This window comes from Lissotriton helveticus, chromosome 11, assembly GCF_964261635.1.
Source record: "Lissotriton helveticus chromosome 11, aLisHel1.1, whole genome shotgun sequence".
Taxonomy (NCBI): domain Eukaryota; kingdom Metazoa; phylum Chordata; class Amphibia; order Caudata; family Salamandridae; genus Lissotriton; species Lissotriton helveticus.
Window position 1 is genome coordinate 1027527819 of NC_136072.1, and position 16250 is coordinate 1027544068.

A 16250-nucleotide genomic window follows, 5' to 3' on the forward strand; every position below is an offset into this window, starting at 1 on the left:
TCCAGTATCCGTTGCAAGGAGCCTTGGGGGACGCGTTTCAGTTGAGTTGGGGAAATCAACTCCTTTACGCGTTTCCTCCCATACCCTTGATTCCTCGGGTTCTGAGGAAGATTCGCCAAGACCGGGCCCAAGTCATTTTGATCGCCCCGGATTGGCCAACAAGGGTGTGGTACTCGGACCTTCTCCACCTCTCCTCTCGCCCACCGCTCCGTCTCCCTCACAGGGCAGATCTCCTCTCTCAGATGGAGGGGCAGGTTCTACACCCCCACCTCCAGACCTTACACCTTCATGCCTGGAGATTGAGCGGGGCAACCTGATTTCTTTTTCTCTCCCTCACGATGTGGTGGATGTCATCTTGTCAGCCAGGCGTGACTCCACTAAGTCCATCTATTCTTATAGGTGGTCTAAATTTGTTGCTTGGTGCAGGTAGAAATCTATAGACCCTTTGAGGTCCCATTTATCTGATGTGCTCCAGTTTGCCCTTTCTTTGGCTCAGCAGGGGCTTGCTGTTGCCACGGTGAAGGGTTATCTTTCTGCGCTGTCGGTTTTTATCTGTTTGCCTGACCAGCCTTCTCTTTTTAAGTCTCCCATTGTTTTAAGGTTTTTGAAGGGCCTCACTAATAGGTTCCCTCCTACACCTTTTATTGTGCCTCAGTGTGATTTGAATCTAGTTTTGACATTTTTGATGGGTGCTCCTTTTGAGCCTCTTCACAAATGTCACATGAGGTTTCTGACTTTCAAAACGGTTTTTCTCGTTGCAATCACCTTGGCAAGGAGGGTAAGTGAGCTTCAAGCTCTTAGTTCCAAGCCCCCATTCCTGACCATTCATGCTGAACGAATGGTTCTTAGGACCAGGGCTGCTTTTCTGCCAAAGGTGGTGACTCCTTTCCACCTTGGTCAATCCATTACCCTTCCTACCTTTTATCCTCCCCCTTACCCTTCCAAGGAGGAGGAGCGATTACACCGTCTTGACCCCAAGAGGGCGGTGTCTTTTTACTTGGACAGGACTAAAGACTGTCGAGTGGACGACCAGCTCTTCGTTGGCTTTGCTGGCTGCAAGAAGGGAAGAGCGGTCCATAAGAGGACTTTGCCGAGATGGATCGTCCTCTGCATTAAGATCTGCTACTCTTTGGCCGGTAAGGACCCGCCAGAGGGTATAAGGGCTCATTCAACTAGAGCTAAGTCTTCGACCTCAGCATTGGCTAGAGGTGTGCCTGTTGAGGATATTTGTAGAGCGGCAACTTGGTCTTCCCTCCACACTTTCGCGAAGCATTACTGCTTGGATTCCGAAGTGAGGAGGGAGGGTCACTTTGCGCGCTCTGTCCTTCAGGATTTCCTGGTTTAGAAGAGTGGACACCCTCTTCCGGGAGTGGGGACTGCTGTGGGACTCTATTCACAAGGTGAGGAATCCACACGGCAGATGTATCTATCAGAAGAACAAGTTACTTACCTTCGGTAACGCTTTTTCTGGTAGATACTATATCTGCCTGTGGATTCCTCACTGACCCACCCGCCTCCCCGTTGTCCACTCTTCTGTGCCAGTTGTTTATATGATGTATTATTTTATGGTCAAGGGTTTGTCTATTTCAAATGTTTTATTGCATTTGCTTCACACTGTGTGTGTTACCTTGATTTCTATACTGCGTATACTGTGTATATGTTTACTGTCATCGGTCCGTCCGTGTGCCTCGAGGGCACGGAAAAAAGGGCGGAACTGATGTCATCACGCCGGCGTGGGCCTATTGTAGGCGTCGGTGACGTCAGCGGAGTCGCGCGCGATGTCGTGCCTCTGTGACGTCCGGATCCACGTCGGCGCGAAGCTACAAAAGAATTTCCGAATGTTGCTGACGCAAGGGGGATATTCACAAGGTGAGGAATCCACAGGCAGATATAGTATCTACCAGAAAAAGCGTTACCGAAGGTAAGTAACTTGTTCGTTTAGATATTAACTAAACGCTGCCTTGGTAAGCGGGTTGAATTCTTTAGCCGCGTTAGAGGCATGCACAATCCCACTTCTCGAATTATTGCCGTTTCCGACTGGCACCACCACTACAATGAAAATTGATCTAGGACTTGCACTTACACCCTGTTCGAATACCGAGGATAATTAGGCACTATCGCAATAGGCACCATTTAACCTTCTTGACACACGCATGAATATGCCAACTAGCTTGCCCCTCCGCGCTGCCACCTCTTCCTCACTCGTGGGAACCATGCAATTGCCGATTTATATTAGCCACCGTCAACAATCTTGACACAAGCCCAAAACACCTACTGGCCTGTCTCTCCGCGCTGCCGCCACCTCGTCACTCATGGCAACCGTGTAACGTCTTCACCTCGGTAACGTCTGTAAACACATTGCACAAAGAGTCACTTGTTTCATAATTATTTGGTGCTCTGTTCTTAAAGTGTGTATATATTTTTTCTCCTTATTCCTTCCTTTTAGGCATTTTGAGGTTTAGCGATTAAGGCAATTATTTGTTTGTCCTGATGATGGTCCCCATGACCATTTAGGGGGACCGAAACGCCGTCGACTTGTTTAAGCACCTTATACGAATATTTGATTGCTAAATTGTTGTAATGGTGCGACCTGATAATTTCTGTGAAATGAACATGTAAACAGAAGAACGCTTGTTTGCCTTAAAACCTTTCCTATCTATCACCAACTGTCAACACCCCGCAAGTGTTGGGCACAGGCTTGTGTACCACACAGGGTTTTGTGGAAGGTATCCTTGTTTTATTCTGGAATTTTGTTTATTAAGTAAATGTGAAGGACCTCTGTCCGGCTGGACATGTCACTCTAAAATATAGAACTGATTCCGTCTATATTTATTGATGCTGTACTAGAATGTGCATGGGACCACTGTTGTTTGAAAAGAATTGCTCCCCGAGGTCCCCTGTTGACTAAATTGGGGTCCCTTGTTGTTTACAATACAGATAGGTCTGTCTGGCTGATTCAGAATAGGCACGTCTCCAGGTGCGTTCTGACTGGCGCGTTTTTAGTTTAAGAGCCTTGAGGTCGTCCGATAACCACCTGTGACAGTTCCGATGCCTAGTGCGAGGGAAAGTAACTAGGGGAGCGAACTGGTCGCTTGCCGACTCTAACCAAGAGCCTATATCTTGTTCTAGTACGTCGATGTCGCTAAAGGGGTGGGAGCCTGGGAGAGAGTCGGCAAGGGCGGTGAGAAAGCCCTGGGCATCGTAAGTATTCCATTTCCGTGACTGGCCCCCGGCAATTAGGGGGGTGAGGATCTGGCCAACTACTGTGATAGTGGTGTCCACCAAGTGGTGGTCAGACCAGGCGCAGGGAAGAATGTCCGGTAAGGACAAGGCCGGATTACAGGACCAGATCTGGTCCAGAATATGTCCCTTGTTATGAGTGGGTTGAGAGACATGTTGGGTAAGATTCAGGTTTTCGAGGGTCTCGAAGAGCTCAGTGGCGTGAGAGCTGGCGTTGGTATCGTTAAACCAATAGTTTAGATCGCCAAAAATGGCGAAGCCGGAGTGTACTGTTAGCAAGGTGGACAGTTGTTCACTCAGAGTGGAGGAGAAGGAGGGCATAGAATAGGGAGGCCGGTATAGGAGAAGAAGGGTAAAGGGACCAGTGTCGGTTTGTACGCTGAAGAGTAAGTTCTCAACCTCGGGTAGGGCAAGAGAATTAGAGGAGATAGAGGTCAGGCGTTTAGATATAATGGCTGCCACACCACCCCCAGGCCGGTCATCAGGGCGGTCGGCGTGGAGAATATAGTAATCAGGTGGGAGGGCTGCCAGTATGTCTGGAAGGGACTCTGAGGTTAGCCAAGTCTCTGTAAGCAGGAGCATATCAGGGTTAGAGTTAGACAGTAAGATAAAAATGTCCTCAGAGTGTTTCACCAGCGAATGGGTGTTTAGGTATAATACCCTGATCGACGTAGAGTTCCTAATAGGCGTGACTGAGGGTAGGCTTCCACCTAGATGGAATTGGTCAGGGCGCGAGATGCCAACAGCAGATATACGTCGAATGGCAGTTGGGGAGGTCATGGGGCGGAATATTGTAAATCCTTAAGGGATTGAGCTGAATATGTGATAAGAGGTTCAGCATGCCGTGCCCTAGGGCCCGTTCTGGCGCGGACGGGCGCAGACGGGCTTGCCTTAGGCGCGCCTTCGGTGCGCAAACGGCGCTCCCGCTGCGCTCGTTCGCTGCGCTTCCGGTAAATGCACATGTTTATGCTAGGCAAAGAGAGTGGGAGGGCGTGGCCTAAAAAGGGGCGTGGCCTCTCTCGTGGCCGGGAATGGCGTTTGTAGTAGGCAGCGCGGCAGCGCTAAGGTCCGCTGTGCGCGCCTGATCAAAGTCGAGCAGTGCTCACAAGGTGCTCACACTAGCTGGTGAGTTAAGAACAACAAGTTATTTGTGACATTCAAAGTTTTTTTTAAAACGAGCAAGAGTGTGCAAATAAAGCTCCCGGCTTTCCGCCTCAGGAGGAGAACTGTCTAACACGACGCTTGCATTCAGCGAGTGTTTATATGCGTGGGGAGTGGGCGTGGCCTAAAAAGGGGCGTGGCCTCTCTCGTGGCCGGGAATGGCGTTTGTAGTAGGCAGCGCGGCAGCGCTAAGGTCCGCTGTGCGCGCCTGATCATAGTCGAGCAGTGCTCACAAGGTGCTCACACTAGCTGGTGAGTTAAGAACAACAAGTTATTTGTGACATTCAAAGTTTTTTTTAAAACGAGCAAGAGTGTGCAAATAAAGCTCCCGGCTTTCCGCCTCAGGAGGAGAACTGTCTAACGTTGAACAAAGTTCTTGTAGGATGGGTGCTGTGAGAAATCTGTTGCTTGCTGTGCTTGTCCTACCAATCCTCTTAAGGGCAGAAATTCAGATGTGTTGTTGTCTTTATGATCGTTGGCCCAGCCAGGCATCACCTCTGCATGCTGTGTGAGTGAATTGCAGGCACTCCTAGTGCAACCGTTGTACACTATCTTCTTTCCGAACAAGTAAGTGATGAGAAAATGGGTGGCGTTCTTATCCAAAGTAGTAGGAATTTTATATGTTGTCCAGTCTATCACCAATATTTTTCACTCTCTCACCTTTTAAAGGAAGAAGACAGATTCTATTGATTCAACCCCTAAAAATGCAATGCGCTTTTACTCTGACTACGCAAAAGGCCCTTGTGTGGATGAGTAGCCATTTGTTAGATTCTCTGGACAGAAGAAAGGGAAGGCGATGCAGGAAAGAACCCAGTCAGGATGGGTTGTCCTCAGCATCAAGATCTGCCATGTTCTGGCCACAAAGCAACCCCCCCCCCCCCTCAATGGTCTGCAAGCTCATTCCACCGGTGCTGGATCAATGCCAGTACCATAGGCGAATGGGGTTCTAGGACTGGACATCTGCCACCCTGTGACCTGGGCATCGGTGCACACATTCACATAACACTGCCTTCTCATCAGTCCGATTCAACGTGAGAGCCACTTCACCCAGTCGGTCATGCAGGACTTTCTGGTCTGAAAGCACTCCCCAGTCCCTCCGCCTTTGGGATGTAATGCTGTGGTATTTATTTTTAAGGTGAGGAATGTATGGATAGAAGTATTCATCAGAGGAACAAGTCACCTACCTCTGGTAATGCATTTTCTAGTGGGTAGTTTAGCTAACTGCAGATCCTGCAACGCTCTCCCATCTGCCAGTTCTGTGGAGTTGATTCCTAAACACCATAGTAAAGTACCAGGTTAGAGTTTGGCACACTATTGTGCAGTTTTTTGGAGCACTCCGCATTTAGTGGCACAAAAGGAGAAAAATAAGACACTGACATCAGCAAACACAGGTGGTGCTTAGATGCTGTTCTACTCTGTCCTTTCCAGAGCAGTACGGAGTCATGACAGAGCCATTTGGCTCAACTTTTCGGCAGGCGGGAACATTGCAAGGACATTTCTCCGCTTCCAGTCTAATGCTAGGGGATTTTCTTAAAATGGGGAATCGCCAGTTGAAGTATTCACCAGAAAGATCGTTACTGAAAGTAAGTAACTTGCTCTGTCCGTCCACACCTTCACAAGGCATTTCTGCCTTGACCCTCAGGTCCGCAGGGAGGGCTATTTTCTTGCTCAGTCCTGCAGGATTTCCTGGTGTAAGTCCACTACTCGGACCCTCCACCTTTAGGGAAAGCACTGTTTTGGCATCTGTTCAAAAAGTAAAGATTTCGTTGTTAGAAATATCCACCAGAAGAATAACTTACTTACCTTTGGTAATGCTCTTTCTGATGGATACTCTAGCTGACCCAGATTCCTCACTGCCCTCCCTCACCCTGTTAATATTTTTTGGGTTGTAAAAGATTAGATTTCACATAAATCCATTCTTTCAGTTTGTCATCCCCCAGCTTCCCATCATGCCTCAGGGGTGACAGTTAGGTCAGTTGTTCTTTCCAGCTCCTTCAGGAAGGATCCTGGCAACACAGCTCCACTTCTTTCTGATTTTTGTCAGATATTCTCTTCACTTTTAACAACTTTTTTACCTTACTTCAACGTTTTTCATCTATTGAAGTAAGGGACTGTCTTTTTTTTTACATGTATACATCTTAAAATGGCATCTTTTTTTTACTCCTGCCCTTCTTGTGGTACAAAGAAGGCCAAGACAGACTCACATGTATCCTTTGTCTCCCTGAGGATCATGACCCTAAAACCTGGCCACACTGCCAAACCTTGTCCAGGAGAACTATGAAGGACAGGGAAAGAATTCGCCTGTATGGCCTGGCAGACAAATCATCTAGAGGAAGGTCTCCAGTAAAGAAGGGCTCCAAGAGGTCTAGAATACCGTCTAGAAGCAAGACCTCACATCCTTCAACAGCAGCGTCGGGCTCGGCGCTGAGAGAAGATCTACCGGTGGGTCATTTATCCAAGAAAAGACTTTGACAGCGACCTCCCCGTCGAGAAGAAAGAGTCATTCAGGTATGTCGTCGACGTCGAAGATTCGTGATCCTCCGCTGTCGTCAACCCGGCGACGATCGGCATCGAGGAGAAGAGGCCCTCCGCCGTCGTCGACACAACGTTCGGCGTCGAGAGCAGGTTCCCCTCCGTCGTCGAGATCTATCAGCGATCGACGTCGAGAGCCAAGAGTCCTCCGCCGTCGTCAACTCGGCGGCGATCGGCGGCGAGGATGAGATCTCCGTCGTCGTCTCGAAGACCTTCAACGTTGAGATTAGACACTGCTCCGCCGTCGTCTCAGCGATGCTCGGCGTCGAGAGAGAGAAGTCCTCCGCCGTCGGATTCACACCGCCGTTTGACGTCGAGGCATCAGCCTTCTTCACCTACTTCTCACCGGCACCGGTCGCCGTTGAGACGACGTTCGACGTCGAGTAGACGGGAGGTCTAGGCAGCGTCGACTCCGACGTCGAGAAGTCGGGAACCAAGGAGATCGACGTCTCGAATGCGTGCTGGTTCGGCGTCGAGAGGCTCATGCCCGACGTCGAGACCTACCTCAGTGAGATCTAGAGAGGGATCGGTGGTCCTGGTGACGGAGTCAGCCTCACGCCATTCTTCTTCTCACTTTTCCAGGCAAACTTCTACAAGGTCAGCCTCTCTGGAAGCTAGAAGTCATGTCCATAAGTCTCCACAAAAGGAGGCTCCTTCTGCTGTTCGCTTATCCCCAAGATGGCAACTTCCTTTGCATCACTGGCAGGATTCAGGTGCGACGAGGCGAATGCAGGAGTATGCCAGTCCTGTTCACAGGTCTCCTCTACAAAGACTGGTGGAAGAAGTGGACAGGGAGAGCTCTCCTAGACGTAGAGCCCACACAAAGAGATCCTGTGAGGGAAGGCACTATAGGTCACGTTCCCCCAGACGGGAGGAAAGCATAGACAGATCACGGGAAAGGAGGCACAGTGCTCATCGCAGAAGTAGAAGAACACCATCTACTTCCTCTACTTCCTCTACCCGTTCATCAAAGAGGGATTATTCCCCCACGCTATCGGACAGCCCTATCTCTAGGGTCTCTCCAATAGATGACATAAATACCTACCATGAGGTTCTGCAGAGAGGGGCCCAGAAACTCAACATCGAGATGTCTGTTCCTCAAATAGCAACAACAGTGATCTTCGAGACTCTTCATCAGAAGACTTTGTCTCAACCATTCCTTCCCTTGGTTCCAGGAATTCTTGACCCTGTCATGGACACTTTTCTGTCTCCAGCTACCATTAAGGCGGTACCGGCTCGCATCCAAAAGAAATACAAGCCGGCTGCCTCAGACCCGGTCTTCGTTAAGACGGATCCACCTGCAGACTCGGTGATCGTAGCCGCAGCACGAAAAACACATGCTGTCACTGCCACTTCCTCGGTTCCACCGGATAAAGAAAGCAGGACCCAGGACTCGTGTGGTCGCAAGGTCTGCAATTCTGCGGCTTCGACCCTAAAGGTCTCCAGCGCGGCTGCGTTGTTAGGCCATTACGACAGAGCTTTATGGGATTCTTTGGAATACTTCAAAACCAAGCTGCCAAAGGAAGACCAAAAGGACTTTGATGAAATAGTAACCGAGGGATCTCTGGTGGCAAACCAAATGATTAGCACAGCGGCAGACGGCGCTGCGCTATCGGCGCACTCTTACGCGCATGGAATATGCGCCAGGAGATCATCCTGGTTGAGATTGACAGGCCTCAAACCGGATGCGCAGCAGAGAATCTTGAACCTCCCATTCTCTGGTTCCTCTCTATTTGGCACACACGCAGACGAGCAGATGAATAGTATGAAAACCGAGCTGGACTCTCTCAAGGCAGTCGGTTTCGAGAAAAAGAAAGAGTACAAATGTCGGTACAGACCCAACCAACGCAAGGGGCCTCAGCAGAGGGTTCAAACTCCTTAGTGGACACAGAACAAGAACGAGGGTAAGTCCTAGTTTCAGGGAAGGAAATCAAACAGAGGTAGAGGTGGCCACCAGCAACAATCCTCTACCACAGCGAGAGCAGGAGGGAAGTCATGAGCAGTGGCTTTCTCTGGCGCCGTCGCCCACTCCAGTGGGAGGAAGTGCTTCACAACATCTGGCAGAGTGGTGCAGCATCACAAAAGATTGTTGGGTGCTGAATAAACTGCGCAATGGATACACACTACGTTTCCGTGTGCTTCCAAAGAACATACCTCCGAAAAAATCTCGTCCTTCTCAAATAAAGCTGCTTCGGAAGGAGGTGAACGCTCTTCTTCAAAAACAAGCTATAGAAGAAGTTCCTCCCTCTCAAAGAGCAGAAGGAGTTTACTCCACATATTTTCTTGTCCCCAAAAAAGACCAGAAGCTTAAGTTTCGACCTATCCTGGACCTTCGCCTTCTGAACAAGGTCATAGTGAAGGAGAAGTTTTGCATGTTGGCCCTTCACCAAATATGTCCACATCTAAAATTAGGAGATTGGATGTGTTCGGTGGACCTCCAAGATGCGTAGTTCCATATTCCAATTGCCCTACGTCATCGCAAGTATCTGCGGTTTGTGGTCGGTCACAAACACTACCAGTACAAAGTCCTGCCCTTCGGGCTCAAGTCGTCTCCGCGAGGCTTCACCAAGTGCATGGCAGTGATGGCAGCCTTCCTGCACAGAAAAGGTCTCTTCGTCTATCCATACTTGGACGACTGGCTTCTAAAAGGGCCATCCCCTCTGCAAGTAAGAAACGACTTCTAAGTCTGTCTGCAGCAGTTACACGATCTCGGCCTTCATGTCAACATGGAGAAGTCAGTGCAACAGCCCACCCAGTCCATCCATTACTTAGGCTCCGTTCTGGACACAAACTTGGGAAGAGCGTTTCCTTCGGAGGAGAGACTTTCTTCAATGCAGCAGAAGTGCAGGATTCTACTCCAGATGGAGAATCCAACAGTCCGGCAGGTGGCATCCCTTCTGGGATCCATGGCTTCCTGCATCTTTCAAATCCCCCAACGCCAGGCTGAGAATGCACCCATTGCAGCAAACTCTGGAGGACCAGTGGGATCAAACGACATGTCGCTGGGAAGATCGGATCGGTCTCTCCCAGGCAGCGAGATCCCCCATCAAATGGTGGACTCCGCTTCGGAATCTGTTGGTGGGAGTTCCTTTTCACCAGCCACTTCCAGTGCAATCTTTGGTGACAGACGCATCCCTGCAAGGCTGGGGGGCACACATGGGGTGCCTTCAGATGCAAGGGCGGTGGTCAGCAAAGGAACAATCCTACCACATCAATATGTTGGAGCTGCGAGCAGTTCACCTTGCTCTGAAAGCGTTTCTGCCTGCAATCGAATCCAGCTCGGTCCTGGTCCAGACCGACAACACGACCACCATGTTCTATCTAAACAAACAGGGTGGTACGCTGTCACGCTCTCTCTCCCTGGAGTCCCAGGCGATCTGGCACTGGCTGCTAGCCCGGAACCTCTCAGTGGTGGCAGTGCACCTTCCAGGAGAGCAAAATATCAAGGCAGACGCACTCAGCCGGCACTTCGAATATCAGCCAGACTGGGTGCTAAACGACGAGGTGGTGGCAGACCTTTTCCATCCATGGGGTCGTCCATCAATAGATTTGTTCGCAGACGACGAGAACAAAAAATGCCACGCCTTCGCGTCCAGATTTCACCGTCCAGGGACAAGGGGGAATGCGCTTTTGATGATTGGTCAGGGATATTTGCCTACGCCTTTCCTCCCCTGCCTCTGATCCCGAAGGTGGTGTCCAAGCTCATCAGATCCAACATGAAGATGATTCTGATAGCTCCAGACTGGCCACGGCAGTGGTGGTACCCGGACCTTCTTCATCCGTCGGTGCTTCCACACAGGAGACTACCTTACAGGCCGGACCTACTGACCAAGATGGGGGGGAGGATTCTTCATCCCAACCTTCCCTCACTGAACTTGACAGCATGGCTCCTGAGGTCCTGCAATACGGACATTTGAAACTGCCTCCAGATTGCATGCACATTTTAAAAGAGGCTAAGAGACCCTCCACAAGAGCGTCATATGCGTTCAAGTGGAAGAGGTTCTTTCTTTGGTGTAGAGAGCATCACTTCGATCCTACGAAGGGACAGGAGGATGTCATTCTTCCTTACTTTCTGTACTTAGCAAGATCTGGGTTAAAGTATGCTTCTATCAGGGTGCATTTGTCGGCCATTACGACGTACAGAAAGTCACCTAGCCAGCCCTCCTTTTTCCAAATGCAAGTGGTCAAGGACTTCTTACAGGGGTTGAAGAAGGTTTATCCCCCTATTCGAAACCCTTCTCCTCCATGGGAGTTGAACCTGGTGTTATCTAAGTTAATGGGCCCACCTTCTGAGCCCATTCACAGGGCCTCTTTACAGCATTTGTCTTGGAAGGCTGCTTTCCTGGTAGCCATTACATCGGCGCGCAGAGTAGGCGAAATCCAAGCGCTGTGTACGAAAGAGCCTTACACTGTTTTCCACCATAACAGAGTGGTCTTGAGGGCTCACCCGTCTTTTCTCCCTAAGGTTGTGTCTGATTTTCATATTAAGCAGTCCATTTCCCTTCCATGCTTTTTTCCAACCCCCGCGACCCCTGCTGAGCGGTTGCTGCATTCCTTGGACCTCAGAAGGGTGCTTAAATTCTACTTAGAGAGTACCAAGGGCATAAGAAAGGCGGGTCAGTTATTTGTCAATTATGGCGCCATGAGAACAGGCTTCCCAGCCGCTTAGATGACAATTTCAAGACGGATAGTATCCTGCATTAACTTAGCTTATCAACTGGCGAAAATACCCTTACTGTTGTCGCCTAAGGTGCATTCCACTAGGGGGAAAGCGGTCACAGTGGCTTTCTTACATGATGTTCCAATGTTAGAAATTTGTAAGGCTGCAACCTGGAGATCGATTCATACCTTTACAAAGCATTACTGCCTAGAATCCGATTCCAGGGCTGATACTGAAGTGGGCCAAGCCTCCTTGAGGAATCTATTTGGATAGCCAACTATCTGTCCAAGCTTAGTTCTTCTAAGCTTATTGGTTATATTACTGTTTTGCTCCTTTGCCCGCAGGGAGATGAGGTGAGGCTCGCTATTCTATTCTATACTAACGCTTATGACTGTTGATGAGTATCCCCTGGAAGAGTAGGATTAGTTACTTACCTGTAATCCTAGTTCTCTTCCAGGGGTATCCTCATCAAAGTCATAAGCAACCCTCCCGCCTCCCTCGGCAAAGGACCTTTTCTGTTTGGAAATATTGGTCATTCTTTGTGCCATGGCTTTTTTCAGTCTCCGCAAAGAACAACTGACCTAACTGTCACCCCTGAGGCATGATGGGAAGCTGGGGGTCAGGAGTGCCTTAAAGGCACGGTGTCAGTTTATCTCTATGTTACAGTTTCAATACATGTTCTATTGTTGTTTTTCCCTATTTCTAATGCATGTTTTTCATGTTATGATGGGAAGTCCTTACAGCATGATTCAGCTCTGATGTGTATGAGGCTGCAGTTGCTTATTTGTGTGTGTGTATGTGTATGTATATGTATATATGTATATATATATATATATATATATATATATATATATATATATATATATATATATATATATATATATATGTGGGGCACATATATTGTAGTGTTTCCAGGGTCCCGCGCATGGGCGGGAATATTCAAATGCTTATGACTTTGATGAGGATACCCCTGGAAGAGAAGTAGGATTACAGGTAAGTAACTAATCCATATAAAATATCAACCAGAAAATACCTTACTGAAGATAAGTAACTTGTTAGTCTTGCAACCCTGTAATTCATAAGTTTTATTTGTGTGCAAGTGTACTATAATTGTCTGGCTAAATAATGTAAATGGAGAAAGTCTTACAGAAGCAGCATTACGAGTGTGGAAGTCTAGGACAAACTATAGGGCTGATATGTTGATATGGTACCAGAATATTTTGGAGTAAATATAATCGGACATAAATGGTGTGTCCTAAATATCATTTACAAAATGATTGCCCTGCTGGAGCGAATAATAGAACACCTGCACTCAGCAGGACAATGTTTATGATTTCATAGTTATGTCCGAAGATAATTTTTTTTGCTCAGACAATTCTATTGAAAAACAAGTAAAAATAAAAACTGTTACATAGTAAATAGTATATGCACACTACAGGGTACAATGTAGAACAGCATACAGTTCTATAGATAAACAAGAAAGATATAACATAAATGGAGTATGATAGCAGGAGGCAAAGCAAGGGCTCTCCATGTAGGACAAGGGTTTGAAATCCTGAGTGTACAAGAAGCTGAAACAAATAAGGTAAGAAAGAGAAGAGAAGTGGAGTTGGAAAGTGGAGGGGTATGAGGTCCCTTGATCTGTGGTGAAGTCAGATCTACCAGATCTACCATAACCTTTGAGGGTGATACAGTCCTGAGCCAACAGTAAGGTTAAGGCTAGCAGACACCATAAGGGTCTCTTTGGTTTTACTAAAATATTTAAGTGATTTGTTATCCATTTTGACTTAGAGGAAGAAAGTAATTTACAAAGTGCAAGTACAGTGAATCACCCTGTACTTTATACTTGTTGGAACATATATAAAACTCTTTTTTGTTGTTGTCGTTTTTTTTTTGTTTTTTGCTTTACTCATCAGATGGGAAAACAAGGATTTATATGCAACAGCAATCAGGAACCTAAGAATGCTTGAACTTCAAAACAATGAGTGCATGACAGCAGTGCGGGCAGGCCTTGGCTCTATCATACCGTTGCAGCTATTAACCACTCTCACGCCCCTAGAAATGGAGCTAAGAACATGTGGATTACCTTATATCAACTTGGAATTTTTAAAGGTATTGTTTTTATGCATTAACAACGCTACTCTTAAAAGGTGAACTTATAAAGATACGTTTGGAAAGATAACTAGCAATGTGGTCACCTATGTTTTGTTGTTGTGGTAGCAAGTCTTCCATAGCACACTAGCTGTAGTTGACTTGCGAACTCTTTGAGAGTCCCAAAGTCGCCATATGAAAAACAATAGAGATTGAGATGCACCTAGTATTTTATTCGGCTTTTTTTTTTAGGTTACAGTGAACTTGAGCGCTCTTTGTGTTTTTCCTATTTCTGGAAGCGCAGACCTTCCTCTCCCCCAACACTCCTCCCAAGACGAATACAGCTATGTGACTCTGACTCCTAATCTCAATATTTTTGAAGATCTACTGAACACTAGTGATCTTTCCTCCTCCCCAGACATTAGTCTGTCACCAAATACCAAGGCTGCATAGTCTGGAATTCACCTCATGACTACCACAAACTCCCTGCCACATTATCTCACTTTTGCTGGTTCTTGCTTTTCCCTTCGTGACAGTTTTCCATCTCTCTTCCACCTTCTTTCCCCTTTGTTTTGTCCTCCCTTGCCCTTGGGCAGAGGAAAAATAAGTGCAAGTCCCCAAAAATGAGTGCCGGTGGTCCTCCACTGGCTCAAATTAGGCACGGGCTATACCCAACAACCCCGCCCTCCAGCTGCTGAATACATCTTTAATTTGCCCTTGGTAGCACTTAATCGTCACTGTAGTATGTTGAGTCAGCTTTCACTTCCCTGGTTAGAAGAGTATCATGTCTGACCAGTGGGTGCACCAGAGCTTGGAACATGTCCACTTCCTGCACTTTCTCCCTGTCCCGCCAGACCTGCCACATACACCACACTCCTTCTCGAGAACCACTTGTCCATACTCTAAGCAAAGGTTCTGGCTCTCTTGGCCAAGGGAGTAAAAGAAATTGTGCCGGCATCAGACAACAGGTTTGGTTGCTATTCTCATTATTTGATGGAGGCCTCCGTCCAATCCAAGATCTCCGCTCTCTGAACATCTTCCTTTGGAAGGACAAGTTAAAAATGGTTACCCCAGCCCAAGTCCTGTCTATCTTAGATCCAGGAGACTAGATGGTTGCTCTCGACCTGCAGTGTTGCAGGGATTCTACTCGGGAACAGAACTACACTTGGGACCATAAAATATCATTATGGAGGGAGTGAGTCACCATACCACCGCAGTATCCATGAGCACAAGACCGACTAAGTGTAGTGCTACACTTACCCTCCTAACCTTACCAGACAAAGAGGTGAATTGGCACAGAACACTACACTCTCGACCATCTCAGGAATCCCGATAACAGGACACACCCTTTTGCTCTTTCACTCGTATTTTTTCACAATAAGATAAACAGGAGACACGAAGGATGTTTACAATATTTCAACTATAGTGCTCTGAAATACAGTATTCGTGCCACAATTAGAAAACAAATGCATGCTAAAAATACTGTTAGCGTGGTTAATGAACCATATACCACAAAAAACCATCTCATTGTATAGGACAGATAGCCTAACCCCACCGCCTGCCACTGAAGCTAACTGATTATTTAGAAAAGATCTCTGGGATTACTAGCATTCCCCGTACCTTAGCATATACAGATGAATGTTCTACATCTCAGCAGACGCAGTGCTCCTGTCTCAGAATTCTCGTTCCATGTGTGTGTTTTTGGCTTCTGTGCTTATCTGCATGACAAAACGTGTACATATAAACAGCTGCATTCTTGTGTTATGTCTAGGTCCAAGTGCCTGGCCAGAAAGAATAACAAGAGACATTGTTGTTTGATCTTGTTGGTGGTGTTCAGACTAAATCTCGGGGAAATTAACAGATTGCAAAAACATATGATGGTTCTGTGTTAAAGTACAATGTGGCACAATAGCAAGCATGTTTATATAGTAACGTGTGCAAAGGAAAAATAAGGCCTAAAGTGTGTGCAGTTAGGCTAACATAGGGAAAACTACAATGGGCTATGCAAGAAACACACAACAGCTGGATGCCTATTTTCACGTCCTCATCCGGCAGCCCCACAGACATTATCAGCGATTTCAGGTAGGCCACAAGGACATCCAGTTCTCGGTGCTCCCTTTTGGCCTAACCATTGCACTTCTGGTGTTCACAAAAGTGATCGTAATGGCTGCAGCTCATCTGCAGAGGTTGTGAAGGCTTCTCAGGCCTTAACGACTAGCTGCTGAAGGCGGACTCACCTCAAATGATGGTAAGCCACCTCCAGAGGACGGCTGACTTGTTGACATCGTTTTTTTTCCTCTCAACATGCTAAAATCACAGCTGACTATTTCAAAACAGCTCCCGTTCATTGGAGCCATCCTGGGACTCCCAGACCTCTCCGACCTCTACCTACATCTGCAGCCCAGCTGAGATCCGTGGGTGCGACGAGACACGTGGGACCGGCCATCTTGAAGAGACTGCACTTCGCTTCCAGCACGACTTCTGAGGCATCCTCGAGAGAGTGCTTTGGGGATTGAGAAGCCCCAGCCCCGAGCAGCTCCTGCACCAAAGACAAGCCCTCCAGCAT

The 16250-nt window shown here is 47.7% G+C and overlaps 1 protein-coding gene across 4 annotated transcripts in view; it reads left to right on the forward strand.

Moving 5' to 3' along the window:
• HECTD4 (HECT domain E3 ubiquitin protein ligase 4) overlaps positions 1-16250 on the forward strand; it is a 2216728-nt gene that overhangs the window by 2047052 nt on the left and 153426 nt on the right. For all 4 annotated transcript variants that reach the window (XM_078667422.1, XM_078667425.1, XM_078667423.1 and 1 more), the window contains one exon: positions 13510-13705. In XM_078667422.1, the coding sequence (XP_078523548.1) occupies positions 13510-13705 (196 nt within the window). The remainder of the gene's footprint in view (positions 1-13509; positions 13706-16250) is intronic.